General features: G+C 34.9%; 1 protein-coding gene and 1 non-coding gene across 2 annotated transcripts; both read right to left on the bottom strand.

Annotated features, from left to right (window-relative positions):
* Positions 1–5,719: 5,719 nt before the first annotated feature.
* LOC112524848 (expansin-A2-like) lies at positions 5,720–13,432 on the bottom strand. The gene is made up of 4 exons (XM_025134795.1): positions 13,385–13,432; positions 8,250–8,382; positions 7,297–7,615; positions 5,720–6,023 (listed from the first exon to the last, which is right to left on the bottom strand). The coding sequence occupies exons 1-4, from the start codon at positions 13,430–13,432 to the stop codon at positions 5,720–5,722; spliced, it is 804 nt and encodes a 267-aa protein (XP_024990563.1).
* A 2,774-nt stretch (positions 13,433–16,206) lies between these two features.
* Positions 16,207–16,313, bottom strand: LOC112526154. The gene has a single exon (XR_003070491.1). It is a non-coding gene; the product is annotated as a small nucleolar RNA R71 (small nucleolar RNA).
* Between the last annotated feature and the right edge of the window lie 11,201 nt (positions 16,314–27,514).

Raw genomic sequence — 27,514 nt, forward strand, 5'->3', positions numbered from 1 at the left:
TTGCTGCTGTTTCGGATTTTTAAGCTCAACAACCAAACAGATTTGCTGCTATTTTAGACCTTAAAACAGCAAGAACAATCAACCAAATCTGTGTCAATATCACAGAAATTCAAAACAGCTTCTCTAATCACAAACAGATAATGCTTAAAACAAATTGCACTCTAAACAGTTCACTGTGTAGCTGCTGTTTCAGACCTCTAACAGCAAGACCAAGACAGTTTACAAAACCTGTGTAGCTAATAGAAGCTTTCAAGATGATCCAAATCTGTTTAACAATAGTACAATAAATCTACTGCTGTAATAAAGAACTACTCAACTCAAAACAGTTAAAAGCTTGGGAGATGAAAGCTTAAATCGAGTAGGCTAAGTATCTGCAGAAGTATTTATTTCACTTTTCAATCCAGATTCTACAGCTTCTATTAGCCCTAAAGAGAAGGATGCAGGACAGCTCAACAAGACCCCAGATATCACAGCAAACAAAACTATCATAAACAAGTATTTAAAGCACTCAAAGCAGGTGTAACTCAGGTCAAACAAAACTTAAAAACAGCTGCAGTTTCAAATATGCATTAGCTCACTAATAGAACCTGTGTAGCAGCTGTAGTTTTAGTCCATAAATTGCAAACACACAGTCAACAATCAACAATGGAACCTAAACCTTTCTCTTTGTCCAGCTTCACTAATTGGAATTGCTTCTTGTGCTCTTCCTATCTCTGCTGCTTCTCACGCTCAAATCAGTCAAGATAGCTTCTGTTCCAGAATCAAATCCACAAACACACAACTAATAATACACAACCTATGTGTGCATACTGTAGCAAAATGATCAAGACAGAACTGTATGGTTTGTGTATATAACGAACAAACACACAAACACAGAAGGTCTTTTGTCTGTCTCCCTCTGAAGCTGCTGTTCCGTGGTCCAAGTGATACCTCAAGAACCAAATTAGATAAAAATCTGGACAGAAGTGTGATTTAGACTAAGATGCAGTCTACTAAAAAACAACAAACACACAGATTAAACATACAATTCAGACAAGTTATGAACAGATTAAACCTGTGTAAACAAGTCAGTGATTTAGGTGCAGCTTCAACTCCAATGACTGTACAATCTCTACTTCAAAACTTCAAAAGTCTGTTAAAACAAATTAGACCAGCCCAGATAATGAATCCTCGATGTATCAGGCTACAACTTCAAGCAACTAGCAACCTTGCAATTTGTTTACTAAACCAATTTACCAAACCAGATTAGATAGAAACAGTGAGCAAAAGTAGGTCAAACAGCAGTTGTGAAGAAGATGAACATTCAAGAAATTTTCACCAATTGAATAACCAATCCAGTCACAACTCAAGTGATTGTCTAAATCGCATAACACAAGAATGAAAACAGTGAACAAGGTATTGATCGATTTATCCAAATGAATCAAGAAATAGTGAACAAATAAGAATCTGGGTAAGTTGAATTGAGCGGTTTAGAGGTCCGGACACTTATCCAGTCAAGAGGTGAACGTATCTAGACAAGTCCGCTCAAGGGTTAAATGAATCCGGTCAAATGTCCGGTCAAGTGATGATCGGTTTAGGTATAAACCGCTCAAAATAAACCTTGAAATAAGATGAAATTGAAAAGAAACATCAAACCTGTTGATCGATTTAGAATCCGTTCAAGAGTTCTGCGATTTAGCTCCTTAATCTGCTGAAGAGGTGTGCGGTTTAGCTTAAACCGCTCAAGAACCCCTGTCACGTAGTGTACGGTTTAACCTTGCTCGAATCCGATTGATGCACGCTGTGATTTGCGAATCTGATGGTATGGTGTACGGTTTATCTTAAACCGCTCATGTGTCCGGTCAAGTGTTGTGCGGTTTACCTCTTTATCCGCTCAAACTGTCAATGAAGCCTGCGATTTTGATATCCATTCAAGTCTCCCATTCAAGCTGTGCGGGAAGATGAATGAAGTAACCGGACTCTTATCCGGTCAAGATATAATGGGCCAGATTGATTTTAAGCCCAAAGAAAACCTAAGTGTTTAATCCGGTTAAACTTTGGACGGTTTAACACAAATTCAACCAAAATAAAATTCAAAAGAAGATTAAAACCTATCAAAAACACAAAAATAAAAAAAAAACTTTTAAAAAAATGGATCAAAAACACTGGTTTTAAAAGAAATTCAAGAACACGAAAAAAAATTCTAAAAACACAAAATCCGATTAAATCTTGATTTAAAATGATCAAATCACAAAAGTTTGTGAATAACAAAGATTCACAATTCAATTTCGAGCATTTTGATCCTGTTTTTAACACAAAAAACACAATATTTTATGAAAAAATGGGATCAAAATCTAAAAAAAATGAAGAACACGAAGAACAAAAAAAATTCAGAAAATAAAATCTTCACTTATCTCTGATTTCTTCATCTGATTTCTTGCAAACATGCTTTGATACCAATTGTTTGTCCCACAATTCACTGATCAATCTTCATTCTTCATAACAATAATGGCAGATCTGGATTTATCTTCAAGAACACCAAGAACAATATTGAGAGGAAAAGTCAATGCATTCSAATYCAGTCAAACCTCTTAYTACGTAATCTGATTTACAAATGAGCTCTCTCACTAACAAATTACAAAGACTATTCTATTTATATGGTCAAACCTACTAACACAAGTCAAAGTCAAACTCCTATAAGAAAAGTCAAACACGCYGACTTTTACAATTATAGACTATATTTAACTTTCAAGACGAATACAATTAATACTGATTCAGTCCTAACATTTCTAATGTTTGTATAGTTCTTTCTGTCTGTCCGTCCGTTTGAGGATGATAGGAAGTGCTCAAGTCCAAACGTGTACCCAACGCTTTCTGGAGTGATTGCCAAAATCATGACGTAAAATGACTATCTCTATCCGAGATGATGGAAATAGGTACCCCCTTAACACGTAACGATTAAATTGACGTAAATTTGTGCAAGATTTTCCATCTTGTAGTCTTCCCGAATAGGAAGAAAATGTGCAGATTTTGTAAGTTGATCCACTACAACCCAAATTGAGTCGTGTCCTTTAGTGGTTCTAGGCAGTTTGGCGATAAAATCCATGGAGATTTATTCCCATTTCCATTGTGGGATCTCGGGTTGATGTAACAATCCGAACGGCTTTTGATATTCTGCCTTGACCCTTGAGCAAGTCAAACATTTCCCAAAACTTTGTACATGCAAAAGATGTCCATTTTGAAATATTCATGCCAAAAAAAATGTTCATTTTGAAGTATTAATGCCAAAAATGTCCATGTAAAAGGACATTTTGGAAATATAAATGGTATGATTTCGATTGGGAAATGCTTTGTCCCAACCAATGATAGGTTTTCGAGTTAATCATGCCTTTAGAGTATGTGTTTGCAGAAATGTTGATTAAATACATTTTCTTGTTTATGATAACTTTATTTAATAGTCAATTGGATTGTTAAAGCTTTTGGCACAATGTTGACTCAGATGAGTCTTGGGGACATTTGTCCGATTTGTTTTGTTCTATGTTGAGCTTCTGGAGTTATATGTTGTTGTGGCGTATTTATTTGAAAATGTTACATGTTTTGAGTACGTGGTCGTTCATTTTGGGTCATATAATTTAGACTGTAATGCAATGAATCAATAGGTACAAGAGTCGGTCAATTGGTTTTAAATAGGAACTTTATCCCTATTTTGTAGCTAGAATTATTTAGGATCAGCGGAGGACTTAAGGTATAGACTGTTAGTGGTTGAACTTGATGACCATGTGATCCTTAGTGAAGGACTGAGGTACAGTGTGGTTGGTTGAACTTGATGATCGCATGAGTCGTAAGGAGGACTCAAATTGTTAACCGTAAGTGGTTGCACTTGATGACCATCAGGACGTAATAATTATTATTTCTAGTGAACGGCTATGACTAGGATCGGGGAGGACTTGGACTATAGACATGGGCTTTTGAACCAGATGACCGTGCCATCCCTAGTGGAACTCTCTAGCATAGAATGCAACTTACTTTAGTGTTCGCCACATTTGATGGATATAAGTCTCCCTCGTCACTAAAAGGTGCTATTTTTTGGATAAGTGTATCATCCATATTTTCGGTGTTGTTTTGAGTATAAAGTGTATCCGTAATTTATTGTTTTAGTATTTTGGAACTTATTCATGTTTTGGGTATTTTGGATAACAGAATTTTGTTCACATTTTCAGTATTTGAACATTTAATCGCATTCACGTTTTGGTTGATTATTGGGCTTTGGTTTTATGACAAGTGAGTGTTCTGGTAAATGAGATTTCATCATGAAAATGGTGGCTTTTGAAAAGATGTATTTTAAACTAAATAGGTTTCTTTTGGAAAATGTGATTTAAGTAACATCTTTTAATTTTACCGCTTTTATATTTTTGATGAAAACTGATTGAATTTACTGGGCGTTAAGTCTAGCCCATTTTATTTGTTGGCATGTGCATCAGGTCCTCGTTGGGTAATGCTATCAGCGACACCGTGAAGAGTTGAATGCTAGTTACATGCACGAGGAAGATTTAGCTTTTCTGGGACGTCTTCCGTATTTTGGGATAGCGATTGTAATTGGATTTTAGTAACACCCGACTTTAACCTAAAGTTTATTGTAAGGGTTGGTTTATGATTTGTTGGTGATGAATATAGTTTTGATATCCGAGGTAATTCAAGTGTTGATTTATAGAAAAAGATTTAGTTTTTTCGGGACTTCTTCCATCGTTTATTGCTCTTATCCCCAAGGTACAAGATACAGAATTTGTTAAAGATTATAGGCCTATTAGCCTAATATGGTGCCAATACAAAATTAATTAGCAAACTATTGGCTAATCGACTATGTTATGTCATTAGCGATGTGGATAACAAGGAACAATCGACTTTTATTAAGGGTCACCAAATTCTGGATGGTTCTATTATTTTAAATGAGGTGGTTGCGTACTTACGTGGTATAAGAAACATATGAAGAAACTCATGGTCTTCAAGGTTGACTTGGAAAAAGCCTATGATTCTTTGAGATGGGACTATCTTGAATGTTGTGCTTGAAAAGATGGGATTCGGCAATAAATGGTACGAGTGGATTTTTGGATGTTTAATGAAATTGACGAGCTTGGTTTTAGTTATTGGTTCGACAACAAAAGAATTTGACATCCTAAGGGGGTTGAGACAAGGTGATCCCTTGTCTCCGTTCCTCTTCATTTGGGCGATGGAGGGGCTTAATGTGGCTATGAAAGAAGTAATCGCGAAAGACTTGTTTCGGGGGGTGTGGGTTGGTAATGGTCAGCATCATCTTTCCCATATTCTTTATGTTGATGATGTGATCTTTCCTTGGAGAGTGGTCGATTCAGAATACTAGGAATATTATCCGTCTTAATTCTTAGATGTTTCTAGCCTATTATTTGATCTCCATAAAAGCTAAGTTGTTTGGAGTTGGTGTGGATTCCGAAGTGGTAGAGGAAGCTCCTACGAAATGCCATTTTGTTATCTAGCCAAGATCCAAGGTTGGAAGGTGGTGGTCGATAATTTTCTCTCTGAACCATCGAATTGGATGGTTAAAAGCTTATATCTTACCCTTCTCAAATCAGTGTTTGGACCTGCCATCTTTGGTTGTCAAACCGTTGGAATCCGTTCAGAATTAATTTACATTTTGCAATATGTTTATTTGAAAATATATCCAGCATAAAAGTAATCCTATGGTAGGTTACTTAAATTTAATCTACTAAAAATTGTTGCCCTCATAGGTTTTCTCGAATTGCCAATCTTTAGGAGCGACGTTTGGGGATTCTACGAGGCGACCATCGCTTCCGTGAACCTGAAAGCTGAGTGATTGACCTGTCAAAACAGTACCCGTGTGCCAATTTTGACCCCAATTTCTAGTCATTGGAATCCAAGCTCCTTCATCTCCCTTGACGTCCACACCAGTAACGTCGCCTGCCCCTCCAACGTTCCATACTAACACTAGTAGGAAATAAGGATTTCCGCTTATCGTGAACTTGATTCCTCCTTGCCTAACGCATGGAATCCTACAAAATTAACCAATACCACCACACATACAAACATTATATATATATATATATATATATATATATATATATATATATCTTGATAAAATAAATGATATTCTGAGTTTGTAACTTTAAACAAAGTTAAAGCTTAAAAACATCCATGTAGATGATATAATTAACATGAAGGGCTTAATCATTTGAGAACCCATCAAATTGTGATAACCCTGAGAACTTGTGCATTTCTTATGCTTTTTTCTATCTAGGCATACTATTTAATGTATTGATTAACATATATTTGTTTTACAGTGTATTTGTTTTATATGTATTCGTTTCACAATGAGTTTGTTTTATATGTATTTGTTTTACAATGTAAAAAAATTTACGTGTATTTTGTGTTTCACAAATACATCAAAAAGAGTCCACATTGTAAACTGAACAGATGTGAAACAAATGTATGTTAATCAATATTTTAAATCCTAGTTTTAAATGAAAAAAAATCATATGAAATAATACATGATGTACAAGTTCTCAAGGTTATCACAATTCATGGGTTCTCAAAAGAAAACCCTCCATTAACATAATACAAGGATAAATTAGTTTTTAAAAAATAGTATACAAGCAAGGACGGACCCAGAAAAATTTCAAGTGGTGACACCATTTGACTATAATAAACAAATATAAAGATATTTCTCACTAAATCAATATTGGTATATTGATTAGTTTATTGTTTTCCATATGTAAGGTCTTATGGTCAAGTATTTTGTTCCAAATTGTTTTCCAGTTGCATAATAAATATGAAATTAAAAGTAAAAGCCTAAAAAAATTAATGGTACTAACATGATTCAAACTTAGGTCTAAAAAATGATGTTACAATAGTTGTTGTGACGAACTTAGACAAGTTAACAAATTATATCGACGAAGTTGGACCGCTTAATTAATAGGGATCCAAAAGTAAATCGCCATATTGAACTTTCTATAAGACACTTTCATATAAGCGTCTTCTAGAAGACAAACATGGCGCGCGGTTCACTTCTTGTGCCCTTTTATATTGCCTAACATCATTTATTTATAGTTTTCAACTTCATTCTAACAGCTTATTCTAAAGACCCATAATTAGTTGTTGGTTCTACGAGTTTAACGTCTACTCTATTAATTACGAGGTTCGATGATGGTTAATTGTCTAGGTTGACCATCTAAAAGCTAGGATTATTTTGCTCTAGTGTTAGTGTTCATAGTCATGTATGCAAACCAATGAACCATTGCCAAATTAATAGTTAAAAGGAATACGTACTTTCGATACTGAACAGGAGTAATTCCAGCCTTGTATTCTGCAAGCATAAGAAACGATGGTTGAGACAAGTCGAAATGCTCTCTCGGTGGGTTGCACCAACCGCCATTGTCGTTTGGTTGAGAGGGATTTGGCGGGCAGAAGTTGGTGGCCGTAACGGTGATGGATGCACCCTCGGGTTTGCACCACTGGCTGTTGTTGAAGCACTTGATTTCATAACAAGCACCACATGTTTGGCCGTCGTGGAACATAACTGTGCTCAATGCTGTGTTGTGTTCACCATATCCTTCTTTCATCACATCCCCATAACCACAAGCTCCCCCTATGTGTGTTTGAAATTCAGAATATATATCACATATACAATATACTAATACAAATCTCAACAACCATTTTATAATTATGAATGCTTGATGATTGATAATATAGGTGAAGGATCGTGTGAGAATGAGAGCCAAGGTGAGAAACATAAGAAAGGATCTAGACCCTTGATCGATCACCTTTAATCTCAAACCCCTTCATACTGAAATTGATCTGTTGCATCTCATCCTAATGAGTATTCAAAACAGTGGAGAACCCTTCTTACATTTCTCACCTTAGATGTAAAAACTTTTAGTTGTGAAAATATAAATGGACCGGACCGGACCAGACCAGACCAGACGAGACACGTCCGAACTACTATTTGTTTTTGTCCATGTCCGTCCGTTACTCTTTTAATTAATGAGCTAGTCTGGACGGGTTCAATTTTTTTGAGAATAGTTGTTTAATTATTCTAGCACGTCTAACGGGTCGTCATGTCTATAAACAAGTCTAGTATATTTAATCAACCAAATCCTGCATTCACGATCATGAGCGAAATCATGAGCAACTTACAAAGGGTGGTACGTTCATCCCCATCGATGTCGTTGTTTTCTAAGAATTTGACATAGCTAGAACGAATGGTGTTTTGCCGTACGTACCCATCGTATCTATTCCATCGCTACCACCATAGAACGTGGCATGAGCTTCCTTCCAAGGAACAGGATCAGGTGATTGGCTGTGGAGGAGAGTGGTTCTCATTTTCGGATTAACGGAGTTAGCACAATTAGCATTCTGCAAAATAACAATAAGAAGCAACCAACATGAACAGATAACAGATCTCAAAGGTGAAAACGCCATCAGGATCGAATGTTTTTGAAATTGTTTTACATTGATTGGAGGTTAACAGTGGTTTCTTTAGCTTGTATCCCATTTGTGGTGATGATTTACACATAAAAAACCGACGGGTTTCAGTTAGTTGATGACAGTTTGTGGCTATCTTTAATTTGTTTGATGGACTAACCCAAAATAGAAGGGAATAAGAACATGTGCAACAGCTTAAAACCGAATTCATGGATCTGATTTTTTTGACTTTTTATTCGGAAACAACATTATAAGTTGTGCATGGTGATATTTATATTGTAATCAAGAGATTTAACACCTTATGCATTAGTATTATCGGCATTGCATTAGGACTTGTATTTAAGACTTTTATAAAATTTGATTTATAAGGTAGTATAGATAAAAGAAAGAAAGAAGGCGATGGAGCAAAATAGAAGAAAGTCAATAATCTAGGAAGAATTAGCTTAATAAAATACTCAAAAAGTGTAAATTAGATGTCAAAATAACAGTTATGTTAAGAATGGTAAGAACATATAAAAGTCGACTTTTTAATCTAGCTTAATTTTTTTTTCAATTACATTCATCTGCATTTATTCTCATTTTTTAGTCAATTTCACAAATGTTTACATACATTTAATCACTTTCACACGGAAGAATTTGTTAGAGTTTCAGTAATGATAATAAAAATAGGCAAATAAAAGTGGTAAAATATAGATGAAAGTGTACATACATACATACATACATACATACATACATATATATATATATATATGATAATAATCAAATGAGAATCACAAAAAGGTTATAAACTTATGAGAATCGACATAAAGATATTTTTTATATGAATTTTTTTCATCAAAAACTATGATTTAATATATTCTTTTACATGTGTATGTGTTAACCTTATGGAAAAAAAAATTACATGTGAAACTTTTTTTTGTTTCATTTGGTGAAATGAAAAATTTACATAAAAAATATTCACGTGGTGAAACAAATACATGTGAAACTATTATATTATAAAACAAATATATGTGAAGTAAGATCTTAAATCCTAACATTTGATGGAAAAAATCATGTAAAAAATTATTTTAAAATCAGTTTTCACTAGTTTGTAATATTGTGGTTCTCATTTGATTTGCCCTCTATATATGCATACATACATATACAGAGGGAGGACCAAACGATAACGTTACCTATTTAAAATAACACGAAAACGGGAGAATCATATGTGATTTACACTAACATCACATACAAAATCACATGTGATTTAGGCGACCATACCCCGCGATCTGAAGATGTCTTCAGCCACAAATCGTTCAGACACTTTTTTGACTATTAATGTAAAATCACATGTGATTATACACGTAATTTGACCGTTTTTGTATTCTTTTAAATAGGTATTGTTCTCGTTTGATTCTCCCTCTCTATATATATATGTGTATGTGTGAGAGAAAGAGAGAGAGAAAGAGAGTAAATTACATTGTTAGTTCCTATAGTTAGCTCAGAATTTGGACATGGTCCCTATTTTGAAATAAGTAGACTAGTTATGTAGTTTGCATTTTGTTAAGAGTTGGGTCACAAACACGAACGTCATTAACTTTAATCCATTAACTCAAGAGTACTTTATTCATTTTATAGTGTATTTTGCCTTTTTCCTATTAAATTGTTTTTTTAATATAAGTCTGTTTAAATAAGAACTATTTTGTTTGTTGTAACCGTAAGATTCAATCTCAACCACAAATCAAAGGTTAAATTAGGAAAGTAATAATTTTGATAATTTTAACTTAAAATATTAATTAAGGGCATTTTAAGGATTTTATAAATATCATCTCTCATCTCTCATATTTTCTCTCTCCAGAGAATCTTATTCGGCGAACCTTATTCTGATGAACCTTATGTGAACACAAGATACACATTGTGATACCTACAAACGATATTCACTCTGATACCCAGATATAATACAAGATGCACAATGTGATAGCCTTTGTACAACAATGAAAATAACAAAATGCACATGATGATACATTTCATAAAATAAAGAAAATACATTGTGATACACGTAAAACATTGTGAATGTTATCACTATGATACACTTTGATTCACAAATGTCTTTAAAATACGATGTATATTAGGTAATTGATATATTAGGTAACTAATTTTAATTAAATATTTCCTTCTAAAAAAAATAATTAAATATTTTGATTAGTTGTCAAAAATAGAATTACTATATTACTCTTTTAGTTTATTTAAAAAATATCTTTAAATATCTCAAACGAGTGGTTCGCATTGGATCATACGGTTATCTCAAATCTCCATTGAATGACTCATATATATATATATATATATATATATATATATATGTTTATTTAAATTAGAATTTTAAAAATTGAATATTATTATTTGGTTTCTCGGTTTATTAGTGATAATAATATGAAAATCAAAAAATTATTATATTCATTAATCCACGAAATCAGTAACAGATCCAAACAAAGATTCATGAACTGGTAAAAATATAATCAACTGTGAAACAGATTCATGTTAGATTTGTTCATGAAAACGTTCATTGAGGAGTTTGTTTTATGAAACGTATGCAGATTGGTTCGTGAAACGTTCATTGGGGAGCTTGTTTTATGAAACTTTTGGGGATGAACTGGTTGCGTAATATAATATTCTTGCATAATCTTATTTTCTTATCAATAATATTTGATGAAGTTGTTTCATTTTGTTTTTTGTTTTTTGGATGATTTTGTTCACTTAATGATTATTAACAAAGCATGTAGTTGTAAATGTATTGACTCTATGAACGTGTTCGTATTGGAAGAAATTGGCTAATGAAATGGGTGCATGAAGAAAGTGAAACCATTTCATAATTGATAAGAAAATGTTGTTTAATTAGCGAACAGTGAAACCATTTCGTTATTACGATGAAACGGATCCATCTACCAATAACAGTGAAACCATTTCATAGTTAGATTGAAACGGATCCATCTACTGGAAACTTGAAAATGACAAATGTCTCATCTAACATTACGTTGATTTGTGTATTGATGAAATTTGAAACCATTTCGTTCATCAAATGTAGTAGTAATTTTTTTTTTTATTCAATAGGTTTCATTATGTTAAATTGATTATAGTGTATTTTATTTTTATTGTTGATCTATTTTAATGATAGATGTTATTTTTTTTATAATATTTGAACATAAAATTAATATATTATTTTACAAATGATTTTGTTTCATTAATATTACGATATACATGATATGATTGCTATTAATATTACCACTACCAAAGTTACTATTTTGGCCTTTTTGAGATTATAAAATATTTTTTTATTTTTTTAATTTCCTAATATAACCTAAACTAATCTTGACCATTGATCAAGAAAATGAATGGATGAGATTGGTTTACACAAATGAGAGCGGTTTGATTGCTCCTATATATATATATTATCATACAAATCAAATGCAACCTTCCATATTGTTAGAATCCTTAGGGGACATTTGGTTCTTTGGAATCCCCCAGAATTGGTTGGAATTGGAATGGTCAATTCCGTTGATCAAATTCCATTACAATGTTTGGTTGTCCATGGAATGGAATCGAATTCTAAAGATTCCTAAATTTGAGGAATTCATCATTCCTTAGTAAATTTAATTGAATTGAAATTCATTCCATCCAAAAATGTTTCCAGTGATTTATACCTCTTGCAATGAAAGTTTTACCTCTATCTAAATATTCGACATTAATTAATATTCGATATTAAGTAACCAACTCACCTGAATTTTTTTTACTTTCAAACTATAAAAATAATAATGGATAAGTTGAGACATTCACAACAAGACCACAAAATGTCTATCCCTCGCAATCCAACTCCATCAAAAGGAGGGGGACTAAGATGGAGGTTCAGTTAGATCAACATTCATTTTTTCAACTTTAGATTTGCCATTTAGAGCGTTATAGAGATCAACAGTCACTAGATCATTAAGATGTGGTACCTGAGAAGTGTTGGAAGATTCAGTTGAGGAAGAGGTCTCGGATGGTTGATCTTTGACTTCCTTGATCTTGGGTACGAGACAGAGACATGCCTTATCTTCTTCATCTAAAGAGGATTCATCAGAGGATTCTGCCCAGTCGTGATCTTCAACAATACGACATTTGCTTTTACTCTTGTTGTGTTTCATCTTCTTATACTTTTCTTTCAGCTTTAAGTACTTGTTGTCTTTCATTTTGAAGGAAGAGAAGGTTTCAAGAGTTTCTTTGACCTGCAGTCACTAGCGAAGTGTCCTTTTCGGTCACAATTAAAACATATGTTGAAGCTTTATCAATAGATGTTTATTTAGGCTTGTTAGTGATGGCTAGAATTTAGTTTCTTCGTAAGTTGCTTTCTCTGGAAAATATTCTAAGAGAATTTCTTAGAAGTGTCAGCGACTCATCAAATTCTGAGAGATTAGGGTCAGATGAGTCTTCAGAAGCACATAGCTGAAGAGGAGATTCATCAATCTCAATGACGGTGATGGATGAGATATTCGAGGGAATGGTCCTTGAAGAAACAAAAGCTACAGGAGAGCTTTTTGAATCTATTACAAAATTTTTCTTAAACTGTCTGGATTACTCATGATTCAGCAATATACCATACAGAGAATTGAGAGAGAGATTGTTAAGGTCCTTTGAGACTTTATTGAGTGCGTGTCCTAAGACTCAGAGAGACATTCCAAGAACTTTGTCAGAGTCTAGGAGTTTGAATATTATCTTCCAACAGTTATAAGGTCAATTAAGAGACAGTTAAATTGTTGGTGAACCTCAGACAGAGATTCATTTTTGAACAAATAAACATGTCATATTGCCTAACCAGATTTATTTTTATGGTCTCTTGTACTTCAGTAGTACCTTCATATTGAACACAAAGTGTGTCTCACATGGCGTTAGAAGTTTTGAGGTTCATAACAGAATGATATACCTCATCAGGAAGTACCATGGCAATGACAGTTCTTGCCTTGTAGTCCATGACCACTTTTGTTCTGTCATCATTCGTCCATTGATGAGCTTGTTTAGTGATAAGTGTTAATTTATTAACCTTATTACATCATTTTCTTAACCATTTTCCTTTGTTTTTTTGCCCATTAGTGTCTTAATTGAGTCTTTTTATGTCTTTTTCATATATTAGTAGTAATATAATATATATAATGTTAATCCCCTGTTTATGCAGGTTTTTGATGATTTTTGGGCCCGATCCTGCAGCAGTCCTGTAGGACCAGGAGTGGCAATGTCCTATAGCACCTGTGCGAGAGCTGCAATCCTGTTTGGGCCGAGAAGTAATGGGCTGCTCCTTAGTGATTGCTAGGTCAACGACCTTGGGCCTGGTCAAAGCCCATTTTTGAAGAGACTTTTGCCTTATTAGTTGGCTTCCACTAAGCAAACTCCCTTAGCCTATAAATAGAAGGCTTAAGTTTAATTTACCAATTCACCAACTTACACACTTTCTTATGCTTTTGATACTTCCTTCCAATTAATCTTTGTGTTGAATATTCTCTAGATTATTGTTTTCGGTTCCAAGCTTTCGGTATTCTTGTTTCCAATCAAGAACCGATTTATGTGAAGTAAAGTTGTGATTACGTTTTCAAGTTTAATTTAAGTACTCGTATTTAATCTTCATCTCATTTCTGTTTTTATTTCCAAGTTACGTTACGTTTTCTTACTTTTGTTACGAGTTATGAATTAGTCGATCGTTGTTGCTTTACATCGGATCTCATCCTTTGTGGCTCACGACTATTTACATAGACTAAATAATCTATTTTTACGAGTTTGCAAGTAACCTTTTCGATCTTTGTAACAAAACTTGTGTTGCAAGTTTTGTAACTTGTATACCAAGTTTTATTTAAAGTCAAACTCTATTTTCAAGGTTTTCATTAGTCAATTCTCATCCCATCAAACACTTGTCATACATCATGTGTTAGTTTAATATTAATTAATATTATTTAGTTATTAATAATTTATATTTCAGTCCTTTATATTTCAGTCATTTACATTTCAGTCTTTACATTTCAGTCTTTACATTTCAGTCTTTATATTTCAGTCATTTACATTTCAGTCTTTTATATTTCAGTTTTTATATTTCAATCTTTACTTTACTGCAACTTACATTTATGTCATTTAATTTCCAGCAATTTACTTTCGGTCATTTATATTCCTGTCATTTAATTTCCAGTACTTTAAATTCCAGTATTTCCATTTCCTGTAATTTACTTTCTGTAATTTATTTTTTGCAATTTACTTTCTGCAATTTACTTTTCCGTATCGTTATTTATTTTTCAGTCCTTACATCATTCGAGAGAAGAAACCGAACGATGATGGGCTAACGCCTTAACTTGGGGTGTAACGGGAAATTAAGATCAAAGTCGATGTGAAAGTACAAAGGTGTCTTATTAGCATTATAGTCTACTATTTATTTCAGGTGCTTAATATTTCATTTGATGATTACATTAAAATTAATTGACAACTAATTTTGTGTATAAAAATGTATTGACTTTCAAAACCTGAGGTAATAGGAGAAGGCTATAAATAGCTTTAGTGTCTGACAAACGCTATACTCCTACGGTGTAGGATGGTAACACTGTGTTGTGCTAGGATTCACAACGTCTAACATATATGATATCGTATCGATAGCACCTTGACCGGTGTGTACTCTTGGGAGGTCGTTTGACCCGATAGTTGATACTGTCATAGTTATATAAAATCATTTATTGATTTTAGATAATTGTGACAGGAATGCTATGTCACTTTTTTACTGAATTATTTGTTTAATGTCTTAATCAACTGTTGCACCATGTGCTTCTTTTTAAGATTGATATTTTCCTTAGTGTTAATCAAACCTCCCAATTTTAGATAAATCAAATCCCTCGTTTCGCCATCTGAAACTAGTTTTTATAAACTGGACTTTTGAAATAACTTTACAAGCTATCTCTGTGGGAACGATATCTGGTATTTTACCATTATTACTTGTTACGGGACGACAGTAGTTCGAGGTGTATACTTGCGCCGAGTTCTATTTTTGTGTTGAAATCTAAGGTTGAATAAACCGACGAGCAAGTTTTTTGCGCCGTTGCCGGGGATAGTACGCTGAAGTTTTTTCTTTTTAAAGTAAAGTTTATAAAAGTTAGTTTTTCTACCATCTCTTTTTGTGAACGCACCGTGCATGCCAAGGCTGTCGCACGGTGAATTTTTTTTCACTTGATCCGGATATTGAACAAACTTTCAGACAACGAAGAAGAGTGCAAAGAGCTCTTCGAGCTTTAAACTCTGAAACGATGGATGAAAATGTGATTATTGACGGAGAATGTATAATTAGAAATGAACCAAATATTCCACATGAGCATGAGGCTCAAAACATCTTTCGTCTTGCAAATGCTAAAAATGGTGGCATTATGGCGTATGCTATTCCTAACTTAACTCAACTGCACACAGGGATACGTAAGCCTACCATTGGTGCCACCCAGTTTTCACTTAAACAACTGATGTTTCAAATGCTTCAAACAAACGGCCAGTACGCTGGTTTATCTTCTGAAGATCCTCATTCTCATCTGCGTTCTTTTATGGAAATCACAGACTCTTTTCTCATCCCTGATGTTTCAGACGATGCTCTGAAACTAAAACTTTTTCCATTTTCACTAAGGGATCGAGMAAGAGCATGGTACAATTCTTTGCAACCAGACTCTGTGACTACATGGAATGAAATGGCAGAAAAGTTTTTGAAAAAAGTATTTTCCACCCACGAGGAATGCCAAATCCATAAATGAAATATGTACTTTTAGACAACTAGATGATGAAGCAGCTCCTGATGCATGGGAAAGGTATAAAGAGCTGCTGAGAAAATGCCCTCACCATGGCATTCCGTATTGTACACAGCTAGCGACATTTTACAACGGTTTAAATATCGTTGCTAGACAAATGCTCGATGCTACTACAGGCGGAGCTTTCACAGCTTGTACCTCTAATGAAGGTTTTGACATACTTGAAAAGATTTCTAATAATAACGGACAATGGTCTGACCCACGTGCAATGCCACTGAAGAAAACAGTTGGAATAAATGAGGTAGATGTTGTCTCGGCATTAACAGCTCAGATCACTAAGCTAATTTCAAATTTAACATCTAGCCCACATGTGCAATCTGATGCTAATACCTTTAATTCCAATGTTCAATCAGTGCAATGCATGTCCTGTGGTGAAGGTCACTCTTTTGAGCAGTGTCCTGGAAATCTGGAGCATGTAAATTATGTCAACAAGACTGGACCATTTTCACAGACTTATAATCCGGGATGGCGAAATCATCCAAATTTTTCGTGGCATGGTCCAGCTCTTAATCAACCAATGCAAAAGCCACAAGGACAGTCCAATTTTCAGCCACAAGGACAGTCCAATTTTCAACCACAAGGACAGTCCAATTTTCAACAGCAAGGCCAATCTAATTTTCACTCGCAAGCGCATCAAGGCAATCATAATAATCAACATGCTAATTTTCAGAATCATCAATCTTCTTTCCAAAGCAAGCCCAAACAGCAAGCTAAGTCATCTACTTCTTTGGAAGCAATGATGAAGGGTTTTATAACCCAAACTCAAGCTTCAATTAAAAATCTTGAAACTCAAATGGGACAAATGGCTTTGGAAATAACAAAAAGACCAGTAGGTTCTCTACCCAGTGATACAGAGATACCTCAGAGGGAAGGACAAGAGCATGTTAAGATTGTTACTTTAAGGAGTGGAAAAAATTATTTAGAAAACATCCAAAAAGAACAAAAAGAACCAACCAAAGCAGAGATAAAAAAGAAAAGTGTAGAACAAGATTTTGTTACCTCTGTACCAGAATTTTTGACTACCATTCCTGCGAACCATTCAGAGAGTACTAGTGAGCCTCAACTCATAGTCAGGCCCATAGATAGTACGACCATTCTAGAAAGATCAGATTTTCCACTGTTATTTCGTGATGAACCCAAGACAACTCAGACTCCCAAAGAAAGTGTTGTAGTGGATGTGTCACAATCTGGTGACAGTCCCGCAATAAAAGACCAGACTAGTCCTTTAATCCCTGTTAGGACTGAATCAGAACCAATTATGAGACCAGTTTTGAAATCGATTCCAGCACCAACTCTTCAAAAGACTACGTCTCCTATTGCAGTCACTCCTTATATTCCTTATCCCCAAAGATTAAGGAATCAAAAGGAAGAATTACAATTTAAAAAGTTTCTTGATGGTTTTAAACAGTTGCACATAAACATACCCTTGGTTGAAGCTATTGAGCAGATGCCAAGTTACGCAAAGTTTTTAAAAGACATTTTGAGCAAAAAGAAAAAGTTGACTGAATATGAGACAGTAGCTCTGACTGAAGGTTGCAGTGCTTTGTTGTCCAGTAAAATTCCTCCTAAGATGAAAGATCTTGGAAGTTTTACAATCCCTTGTTCAATTGGAGGAAAAAAGATAGGAAAAGCTCTATGTGACTTAGGTGCTAGTATAAACCTGATGCCTTTATCTGTTTTCAATACCCTAGGCATAGGTGAAGCTAGACCTACGACTGTAACTCTACAGTTAGCTGATAAGTCCATAGCATATCCCAGAGGAAAGACTGAGGATGTCCTAGTTCAGGTTGATAAGTTTATTTTCCCAGATGATTTTATCATCCTAGACTTTGAAGCGGACAAAGACATTCCCATCATTTTAGGGAGACCTTTTCTAGCTACTGGTAGAACCTTGATAGATGTATAAAAGGGAGAATTAACCATGAGAGTCCAAGACCAACAAGTGACTTTTAATGTTTTTAATTCCCTTAGGTACCTGGAAGAAAGAGAAGAGTGTTTCGCTTTGAGTCTGATAGAAACCTGGTGTCAAGAGAAAAGTTTGGGGGAAATCTTAGGTTTATCTGAGACTGATAGTGATGAAGAAGAAGATTTCGAGGAATTAGAAACACCACAAGAATCTGCTGCTTTTGAAGTTTTAGAAACTGAGAATAGGAATATTCTTGTTCCATCCTTAGATGTCGCCCCAGATTTAGAGTTAAAACAACTTCCCTCGCATTTGAAGTATGCCTTTTTAGGAGATTCAGGGAAGTTGCCAGTCATTATTTCATCATCATTAGAAGCTGACCAAGAAGAAAASTTGGTTGACATGTTGAAACTTCATACCAAGGCCATAGGATGGACAATCGCTGACCTCAAGGGGATAAGTCCCACCATTTGTCAACATAAAATTATCTTGGATGACAAAAGTTTCACCTTCGTTGAGCCTCAAAGAAGACTCAATCCTGTCATGAGGGAGGTTGTCAAAAAGGAGATTTTAAAATGGCTTGACGCTAGCATAATTTATCCTATTGCTAGTAGTACCTGTGTCAGTCATGTGCAATGTGTACCCAAAAAGGGTGGAGTCACTATTGTGCCAAATGAGAAGAATGAACTTATACCTACTAGAATAGTTACTGGTTAGAGGATATGTATGGACTATAGGAGGCTTAATAAAGCCACTCAAAAAGACCATTTTCCATTACCCATCATAGACCAAATGTTAGACAAACTAGCAGGAAAAGAGTTTTATTGTTTCTTAGATGGCTACTCCGGTTACAATCAAATTGCCATAGCACCGGATGATTAGGAAAAGACTACTTTCACATGTCCATACGGAACTTTTGCTTTTAGAAGAATGTCTTTTGGACTTTGTAATGCGCCTACCACTTTCCAAAGGTGTATGATGTCTATTTTCTCAGATATGTTAGAACACTCCATGGAAAKTTTCATGGATGATTTTTCAGTTTATGGGACATCATACGACCTATGTTTGCAAAACCTTGAAAAAAGTCTTAAAAGATGTGAAGAAACAGATTTGGTTTTGAACTGAAAAAAGTGTCACTTTATGGTAAAAGAAGGCATAGTGTTAGGGCATTTAATTTCCAAAAAAGGCATTGAAGTTGATAAAGCTAAGTTAGAGGTAATTGAGAAGTTACCTGAACCAACAACTATCAAGGGGATTAGAAGTTTTCTTGGACATGCAGGTTTTTATAGGAGGTTCATTAAAGATTTTTCAAAAATATCAAAACCTCTTTGTTTATTATTACAGCATGACCATGTTTTYAATTTTAATGAARATTGTAGAAAAGCTTTCAACATTTTAAAAGAAGCATTGGTCACTGCTCCTGTGGTAATAACACCTGATTGGTCCAAACCCTTTGAAATAATGACTTATGCAAGTGACTGGGCAGTTGGTGCAGTGTTGGGTCAAAAGAGAGAGAAGATTTTTCATCATGTTTATTATGCAAGCAAAACTCTTAATGATGCTCAAATCAATTACACCACTACTGAGAAGGAATTATTAGTTGTGGTCTTTGCTTTTGAAAAATTCATATCATACTTGATGGGAACCAAAGTAATTGTTCATACAGATCATGCTGCCATCAAGTATCTTATTTCTAAAAAAGATGCAAAGCCAAGGTTAATAAGGTGGGTCTTGCTTTTGCAAGAGTTTGATTTGGAAATCATTGATAGAAAAGAGGTGGATAATCAAGTGGCCGACCATCTGTCAAGATTGGAAAAACAAGACAAACCAGTGCAAAGTAGTGACATCTGTGAAGTATTTCCAGATGAAAGAATTTTGGCTCTTAATCATACTACAATGCCTTGGTTTGCTGATCTTGTTAATTACTTAGCTTGTGGGATTATTCCTAAGGAATTTAATAAGTATCAAAGAAAGAAGCTCATCTATGATTCAAAGAAATATTTATGGGATGACCCTTTCTTGTTTAAAATTTGTGCAGATCAGGTGATTAGAAGATGCATCCCAAAAGAAGAAGTACCATCAGTTCTACAGCACTGCCATGCAGGACCTTGTGGAGGACATTTTGGAGAAAGTAGGACAGTGTCCAAGGTTTTACAATCAGGATTCTACTGGCCTATTTTACACAATGATGCTTAAAACTTTGTAAAAAGTTGCAATGAGTGTCAGAGGAGTGGAAATATCTCTAGAAGAAATGAAATGCCTTTAAACAGAATTCTAGAAATAGAATTATTTGATGTTTGGGGTATAGACTTTATGGGACATTTTCCTCTGTCCAATAATTGTGCCTACATACTGGTTGTTGTGGACTATGTGTCCAAATAGGTGGAAGCCATGGCTTGCCATTCCAATGATGCTAAAACAGTTGTGAAGTTTTTACAACAGCACATATTCACTAGATTTGATACACCTCGTGCCTTAATTAGTGATGAAGGCACTCACTTCATAAACAACATGTTAGAAGAAGTCCTTGATAAGTATGACATCAAGCATAGGGTAGCAACTACCTACCATCCTCAGACCAACGGATTAGYTGAATTGTCAAATAGGAAGATAAAAGGGATTTTGGCCAAAGTAGTCAAGCCATATAGAAAGGATTGGGCCTCTAAGTTAGATGATGCGTTATGGGCCTACCGGACTGCTTACAAAACCCCTATTGGTATGTCTCCCTATAAATTGGTCTTTGGAAAAGCTTGTCATTTACCCGTGGAATTAGAGCACAAAGCCTATTGAGCCATTAAGGAACTCAACATGAGTTTAGATGAGGCCAGAAGAAAAAGGACGTTGCAGCTTTGTGAACTGGAAAAACATAGGAATTATTCAATTCAAGATTAAAATTATTTCCGGGAAAGCTGAATTCCCGATGGACCGGACCTTTTGTTATTGCCAAGGTATACCCCTATGGAGTTATTGACTTGATAGACCCAGAGGGGGTACCACTTTCAAAGTGAATGGACAAAGAGTAAAACCTTTCTTTGAATCCATGAGTGTTACGCAACCTATTGAGGTTATCTTTCTAAAATAATAGTTTATTGTGAATATCTGTGTTTATATATATAAGTTATTATTTTTAATTTTATTTTATTTTGCATTTTCATTTTTAATTTTTAGATTAAGCTTTTAATTTTATTTTTCTTTTTAGAATAATTATCTATTTATTCCATAATATGTAATATATTAAGTTTATATTAAAAGGTTTGGAGTTTGTTTTAATTATCTTTGGGCCAGCCAGCCCAATCGTTTGAATAGCCAAGCCCGGCTAAAAGGAATTTGAGGCCATTTGCTTTTCTTGATTTGTAGGCCGAGAATGAAGAAGCCCAAAAGAGTAAATCCACGTTTAGATCAGCCCAAATCACAAAGTCTGTGAAAGAAAGGCCCAACATCGAAGTTTGCTTGGTACGGCCTGTCAAGAATCTCGCGCAATCGTACCAAGCCACGTCTGGTAACAGTCCTTTCATCTCCAAGCTCTCAACTCAGGCGAAGACCTCCATCAATGTACTCTTTAAATCAGACCAAGAACAGTCAGCAATAGCTCATCAAATATCCATTTTCGAGAAGGACAAGACTTCATCGAACTGGCAATGTTAAGGAAGGTACCATCTCTGACTTACCACTAGATAACTGTCATTGATTAGTGAAAAAATTTGAATTTTTTCGAGGCTACAATCTTGGAGAAGAAGTTTAGCAACCATATAACCCTTTTATCACTGTTTAATAACCATTTGGGTTTGTTATTAGCCACTGTTCACAACCATTGTGCTTCTTTACTCCAAGAACCAATAACAGTCCCCTGTTCTATTTGTATAGCTATTATCAAAACTCGAGCAAGAAGAAGGGAAGGGGAATCTGATTATATGCCCCCTGTGATCAACAATGGTCAGTCCAGTGAAAGTGAGGAGGAACCCATTGATGCCATTCCCTTGAGGCAGGTTCCTTTTGCTAAATCTAGACCTCAACCATCCACTCAAACTCAAGCTACTGTAATTGTGAATTCTGAGCCACAGCCTCCTCCACAATACCAATTTGGCCCTAGAATGACCAGAAGTAGAACAAAGGGTCTTACCAATTTCAAGCCCATTAAGCAGAAGAAGGGCACTGTGATCAATTTATCAGATGATAGTGATTCACCATCAAAGATGCATGGTGTTCAGGGCAGTACAAGTAGACCAACACAAGAGGATTCAGCCTCTTTGAATGCAATGGCAGCTGCAACTACTCAAGTAAGCACTCAGAGCATACCTTCAACCATCACAGAGAGACTCCAAACAGGTGCAAGTTTGAGAATGAAAGTGGCAAGGAAGAGAAGAATGGGCAGAGTTGAAACTAGGAGTTCAAAAAGAAGGAGAGAGGACAATGAGAGATCAGAGGCTGAGGAAAGGGCATCAAGAAGAAGAAAGAGGCCAGAGCAACAATTTAAGGAAGGGTCAGGTATATTTCTAAAGCCCAAGCATTTGTTTAGCACACCCCTAGCAAGAAAAACATACTTGCAATTTTCTGAGAAGGTAGGGGTGGTACAAAAGGGGTTTTCACAACAATTATTGTTGGCCAATCCTTCCATCAAGGCCACAATATATTCTTTGGGTTGGGAGATTATGTATGACACACCTAACCAATACAATCTTATTTGGGTTAGGGAGTTTTACACTGAGGTAGCAGTCACTGATGGGGTAGAATTAAGAGTGAGAAAGACCCCTGTTTCATACTCACCCAATGCCATAAATGACCTACTAGAGCTCATCCCACCTTCATACTCTGAGCTAGATAGGTTGACAACTGGGTGCTCTGATGAGGAGTTTGATTTGATCTTAGCTAGGATAGCCAAGGAAGGGGCTGTTTGGAGTTTCAAGGGGAGGGCTAGGCTTCTAAAAACTCAATATTTGAAGCTGGAAGCCAATTTATGGTTCTATTTCATGAGACACACAATTCAACCCCACTAGCCATGACACCAATTTGTGCCTATAGAGAGTCTTGATCCTCTACTGTATCCTAGATGCTAGGCCATTTGATGTTGGGAGGATGATATGCTCCAACATCAAGGCATGTGTGGAGAGGACAAATGGTAAGTTGCTATATCCCTCCTTGATACATAGGCTTATGCAGAAGGCATAAGTCCTAGCCTTGCCCAAGGATGTGATGTCTATGGAGAAGACATCCATTGATAAAAAGAATTTGGATAGATTGATGAGGGTAAATGCAAAAGTACAGCCAGATGCACCCATCTCTTCCATGGCAGCTCTAAAGGATGAATTGTTGAAGGCCATGGATGATCATGCCAACACCCTGAAAAGGACCATAGTAAAGAAGCACCACAAGCTAATGAAGAGGGTAGATGATTTGAAGAAGGAAGTTGGCATCTTGAAGAAAGAGAGAGTACAATGGGCTGAGTACAAAATGCAGAAGGAGAGAATGCTCAGAGCTGCTGCCAAGCATGGGAAATCAAAGAGTGCAGTCAAACTCCCACCTCCACCAAAGTCCATCTTGCTACAGCATTCAGACTCTCCTACTCAGTCTGAGTAGGACAGGTTCTACCTTCTTGCCCTTTTAAATATTTTGATGTTTAGTTATGCATGCTTTTAGGTAGATTGTTCTTTTTGAATTACTGTTTTAAAAGCCTTTGCTAATTTGATGTTTCTATACTTATAGTTTACTGTTTTTAGCTATTGTCTGTTGTTTTCAACAGTCTTGAGATGCAAACTGTCAATTCTGTTATTTTAAAGCCTGAAGCATGGTTGTTTTTGCTGTTTGAAATCCATGATGTTTTCCTCTGTTTTAACTATAGTATCTTAGGTCCTAGTAGTCTAGTTGTGTTTCTAAGTAGTACTTGATCTATTGGTACTGTTTGATGTTCATTTTGCTGTCTCCATATGAACTTTTGCTGTTTTGAGCTTTAGAATCTATTGTTTATTTTGATTTGTTGTTTTGGATTGGTAGCTATTTCACCTCTGTTTGCCAAAACAGAGTACATTAGCTTAGTTTTTAAATTTGCTTTGTTATTTTTGATAAAGAGTCTTTCATTTGTTGTTTTAATATGACTGCCTGCTGTTTTTTCTTAAATTTGTTATTTTTAATGGTTGGTTGCTACCTTAGTTTTGCTTCTTTGACCTCCTTATTTTCATTTGTTGTTTTAACCTTGAGCAGTCCCTTTCATGCATTTTATTTTGCTGTTTTGACCATGCCTGTTTGTTTTGCATCTTAATTATGTTGTTCTTAAAAGGTTGATCATGTCTTGTTGATTTGCGGTCTTTTATTTTGCTGTTTTGACCATACTTATAGTTTGTTGTCCAATTTGCTATTTTATAGATCTAGTTTGTTCCTTTCAATTTGTTGTTTTTAAGTGTCCTTTTAAAGCATGGTTTGCCTTTCTATTGATGATTTTGTCTTCTCTTTGCCTCAATTGAGGATATTTGCTATTTTTAGGATATCATATAGTCCTGGTCATGCATTGTCTTTGTTGTCTTGGTATTGTCAGGTTGCTGTTTGCACAGCTGGTATGATGGCTTTGAGGGAGGGCCATGATTGATGTTCCCACTTGTTTACCTCCATGGTCTATGCTAAAAGCAGTTTAGGCTGTGTCATGAAAAGACAATGGCAATCCCATTGTCTGGTTCTATTTGATCTTTTTCATGGCAGAACAATGGCAATCCCATTGTTTGGTTGCATTTAGTCTGTTAATTGGTGAAAACAATGGCAATCCCATTGTTTGGTTCCAATTGGTCCATCTCATGGTAAAACAATGGCAATCCCATTGTTTGGTTCTAATTGGTCCATCTCATGGTAAAACAATGGCAATCCAATTGTTTGGCCTAATATTACCATGTTTTATGATAATACAGTCCTCTGGTTGACTGTTTTGGTTTGAAACTCATTCCAAGTACCACATCCTCACTCTATGGTCAATTTGACTCAGAGTTGGATGGTTGGTTTTAATTGAGTCTTTGAGTCCTTTTATTTTCACAAGATGACCAAGTCACACTTGTGACTTCTCATCTTTGCTTTTCTGTTTCACTTCAGGATTTTGGGCACTGATTTTAGATAGCATATCTTCTTTTAGCCATATATGCACCACAAATAGAATAAATGATGAATGGGTTGTATAAATGCTTGAATTGATGCCATAACCACAATAATCCAAAGCTTAAATTATCTTTGTCTTAAATTAAGCCTCTAGAACTAGTCAACCATTTCCAAAGCTTTCACTTGATTCAATTGGGCCTTCATTTTAATTTGGCCAATTTGTAGCCTTCATACAATCACAATGAGGACATTGTTTTCTTTAGGTTTGGGGGAGGGTCCTAAAAGTACCAAACACTATATAGAGTTCATGATATATATGCATTAAGACCAAAAGACAAACAAAGGAACAAAGTTCCATGTCTTGTGCATACAAAAGAGTGTCAAAGTACACCAGAATGTTGAAAAGGACCAAAGTGTCCAAACATACCTCAATATGAGATGCATAGCAGTAAAATTATGCTATGGAGTGAAAAAAGTAAGATGAGGTAAAAGGCATACATTGAAAAGAAAAAGCCAAATGCAAAACCCAATTCAAAGTCCCAAATTATCTGTTGAATCTAGTATAGCATAAGAAATGTAGACTAGCTTATGGTTTGGCAATATGAAAGATTTAAGTTTGGGGGAGCCAGGTTTATGAAGGGCTATGGATATCAAACATCAAGTCAAGAGTAGAACACTTTCATTCAAAAAATTTCAAAAATATGCATACTTTGGCTACTGAATACTTATGCTAATTTTTTTTTTGTTAAAATTTTGAGTCTTTTAATTTGTCATTTTCTGTTGTTTGGGGACAAACAACAATTCAAGTTTGGGGGTGTGATAAGTGTTAATTTATTAACCTTATTACATCATTTTCTTAACCATTGTCCTTTGTTTTATTTGCTCATTAGTGTCTTAATTGAGTCTTTGTATGTCTTTTTCATATATTAGTAGTAATATAGTATATCTAATGTTAATCCCCTGTTTATGCAGGTTTTTGATGATTTTTGGGCCCGATCTTGCAGCAGTCCTGTAGGACCAGGAGTGGCAAGGTCCTATAGCACCTTTCCAAGAGCTGCAATCCTGTCTGGGCCGAGAAGTAATGGGCTACTCCTTAGTGATTGCTGGGTCAACGACCTTGGGCCTAGTCAAAGCCCATTTTTGAAGAGACTTTTGTCTTATTAGTTGGCTCCCACTAAGCAAACTCCCTTAGCCTATAAATAGAAGGATTAAGGCTTAAGTTTAATTTACCAATTCACCAACTTACATACTTTATTATGCTTTTGATACTTCCTTCCAATTAATATTTGTGTTGAATATTCTCTAGATTATTGCTTTCGGTTCCAAGCTTTCGGTATTCTTGTTTCCAATCAAGAACCGATTTTTGTGAAGTAAAGTTGTGATTACGTTTTCAAGTTTAATTTAAGTACTTGTATTTAATATTCTTCTTAGTTCTGTTTTTATTTCCAAGTTACGTTACGTTTTCTTACTTTTGTTACGAGTTACGAATTAGTCGATCGTTGTTGCTTTACATCGGATCTCATCCTTTGTAGCTCACGACTAATTTACGTAGACTAAATAATCTGTTTTTACGAGTTTGCAAGTAACATTTTCGGTCTTTGTAACGAAACTTGTGTTGCAAGTTTTCTTACTTGTTTACCAAGTTTTCTTCAAAGTCAAACTCTATTTTCAAGGTTTTCATTAGTCAATTCTCATCCCATCAAAGACTTGTCATACATCATGTGTTAGTTTAATATTAATTAATATTATTTAGTTATTAATAATTTATATTTCAGTCTTTTATCTTTCAATCATTTACATTTCAGTCTTTATATTCCAGTCCTTTACATTTCAGTCTTTTATATTTCAGTCTTTATATTTCAGTCTTTACTTTACTACAATTTACATTTCTGTCATTTAATTTCCAGCAATTTACTTTCAGTCATTTATATTTCTGTCATTTAATTTTCAGTACTTTAAATTCCAGTATTTCCATTTCCTGTAATTTACTTTCTGTATGTAATTTATTTTCTGCAATTTACTTTCTACACTTTACTTTTCCGTATCGTTATTTATTTTTCAGTCCTTACATCCTTCGAGAGAAGAAACCGAGCGATGATGGGCTAATGCCTTAGCTTGGGGTGTAACGAGAAAATAAGACCAAAGCCGATGTGAAAGTACAAAGGTGTCTTATTAGCATTATAGTCTACTATTTATTTCAGGTGCTTAATATTTCATTTGATGATTACATTAAAATTAATTGACAACTAATTTTGTGTATAAAAAT

The sequence above is a fragment of the Cynara cardunculus genome, assembly GCF_001531365.2.
Source record: "Cynara cardunculus var. scolymus isolate 2C chromosome LG 13, CcrdV1, whole genome shotgun sequence".
NCBI lineage: Eukaryota > Viridiplantae > Streptophyta > Magnoliopsida > Asterales > Asteraceae > Cynara > Cynara cardunculus.

Excerpts from the sequence above, each read along its gene's own strand:
- LOC112524848 (XM_025134795.1), bottom strand. The coding sequence starts at position 13,432 with ATGGACTACAAGGCAAGAACTGTCATTGCCATGGTACTTCCTGATGAG. Across the intron at positions 7,616-8,249 it reads CGATGGAATAGATACGATGG|GGGGAGCTTGTGGTTATGGG; the intron begins GTACGTACGGCA and ends AAACACACATAG. Across the intron at positions 6,024-7,296 it reads ACTCCTGTTCAGTATCGAAA|GATTCCATGCGTTAGGCAAG; the intron begins GTACGTATTCCT and ends TTAATTTTGTAG.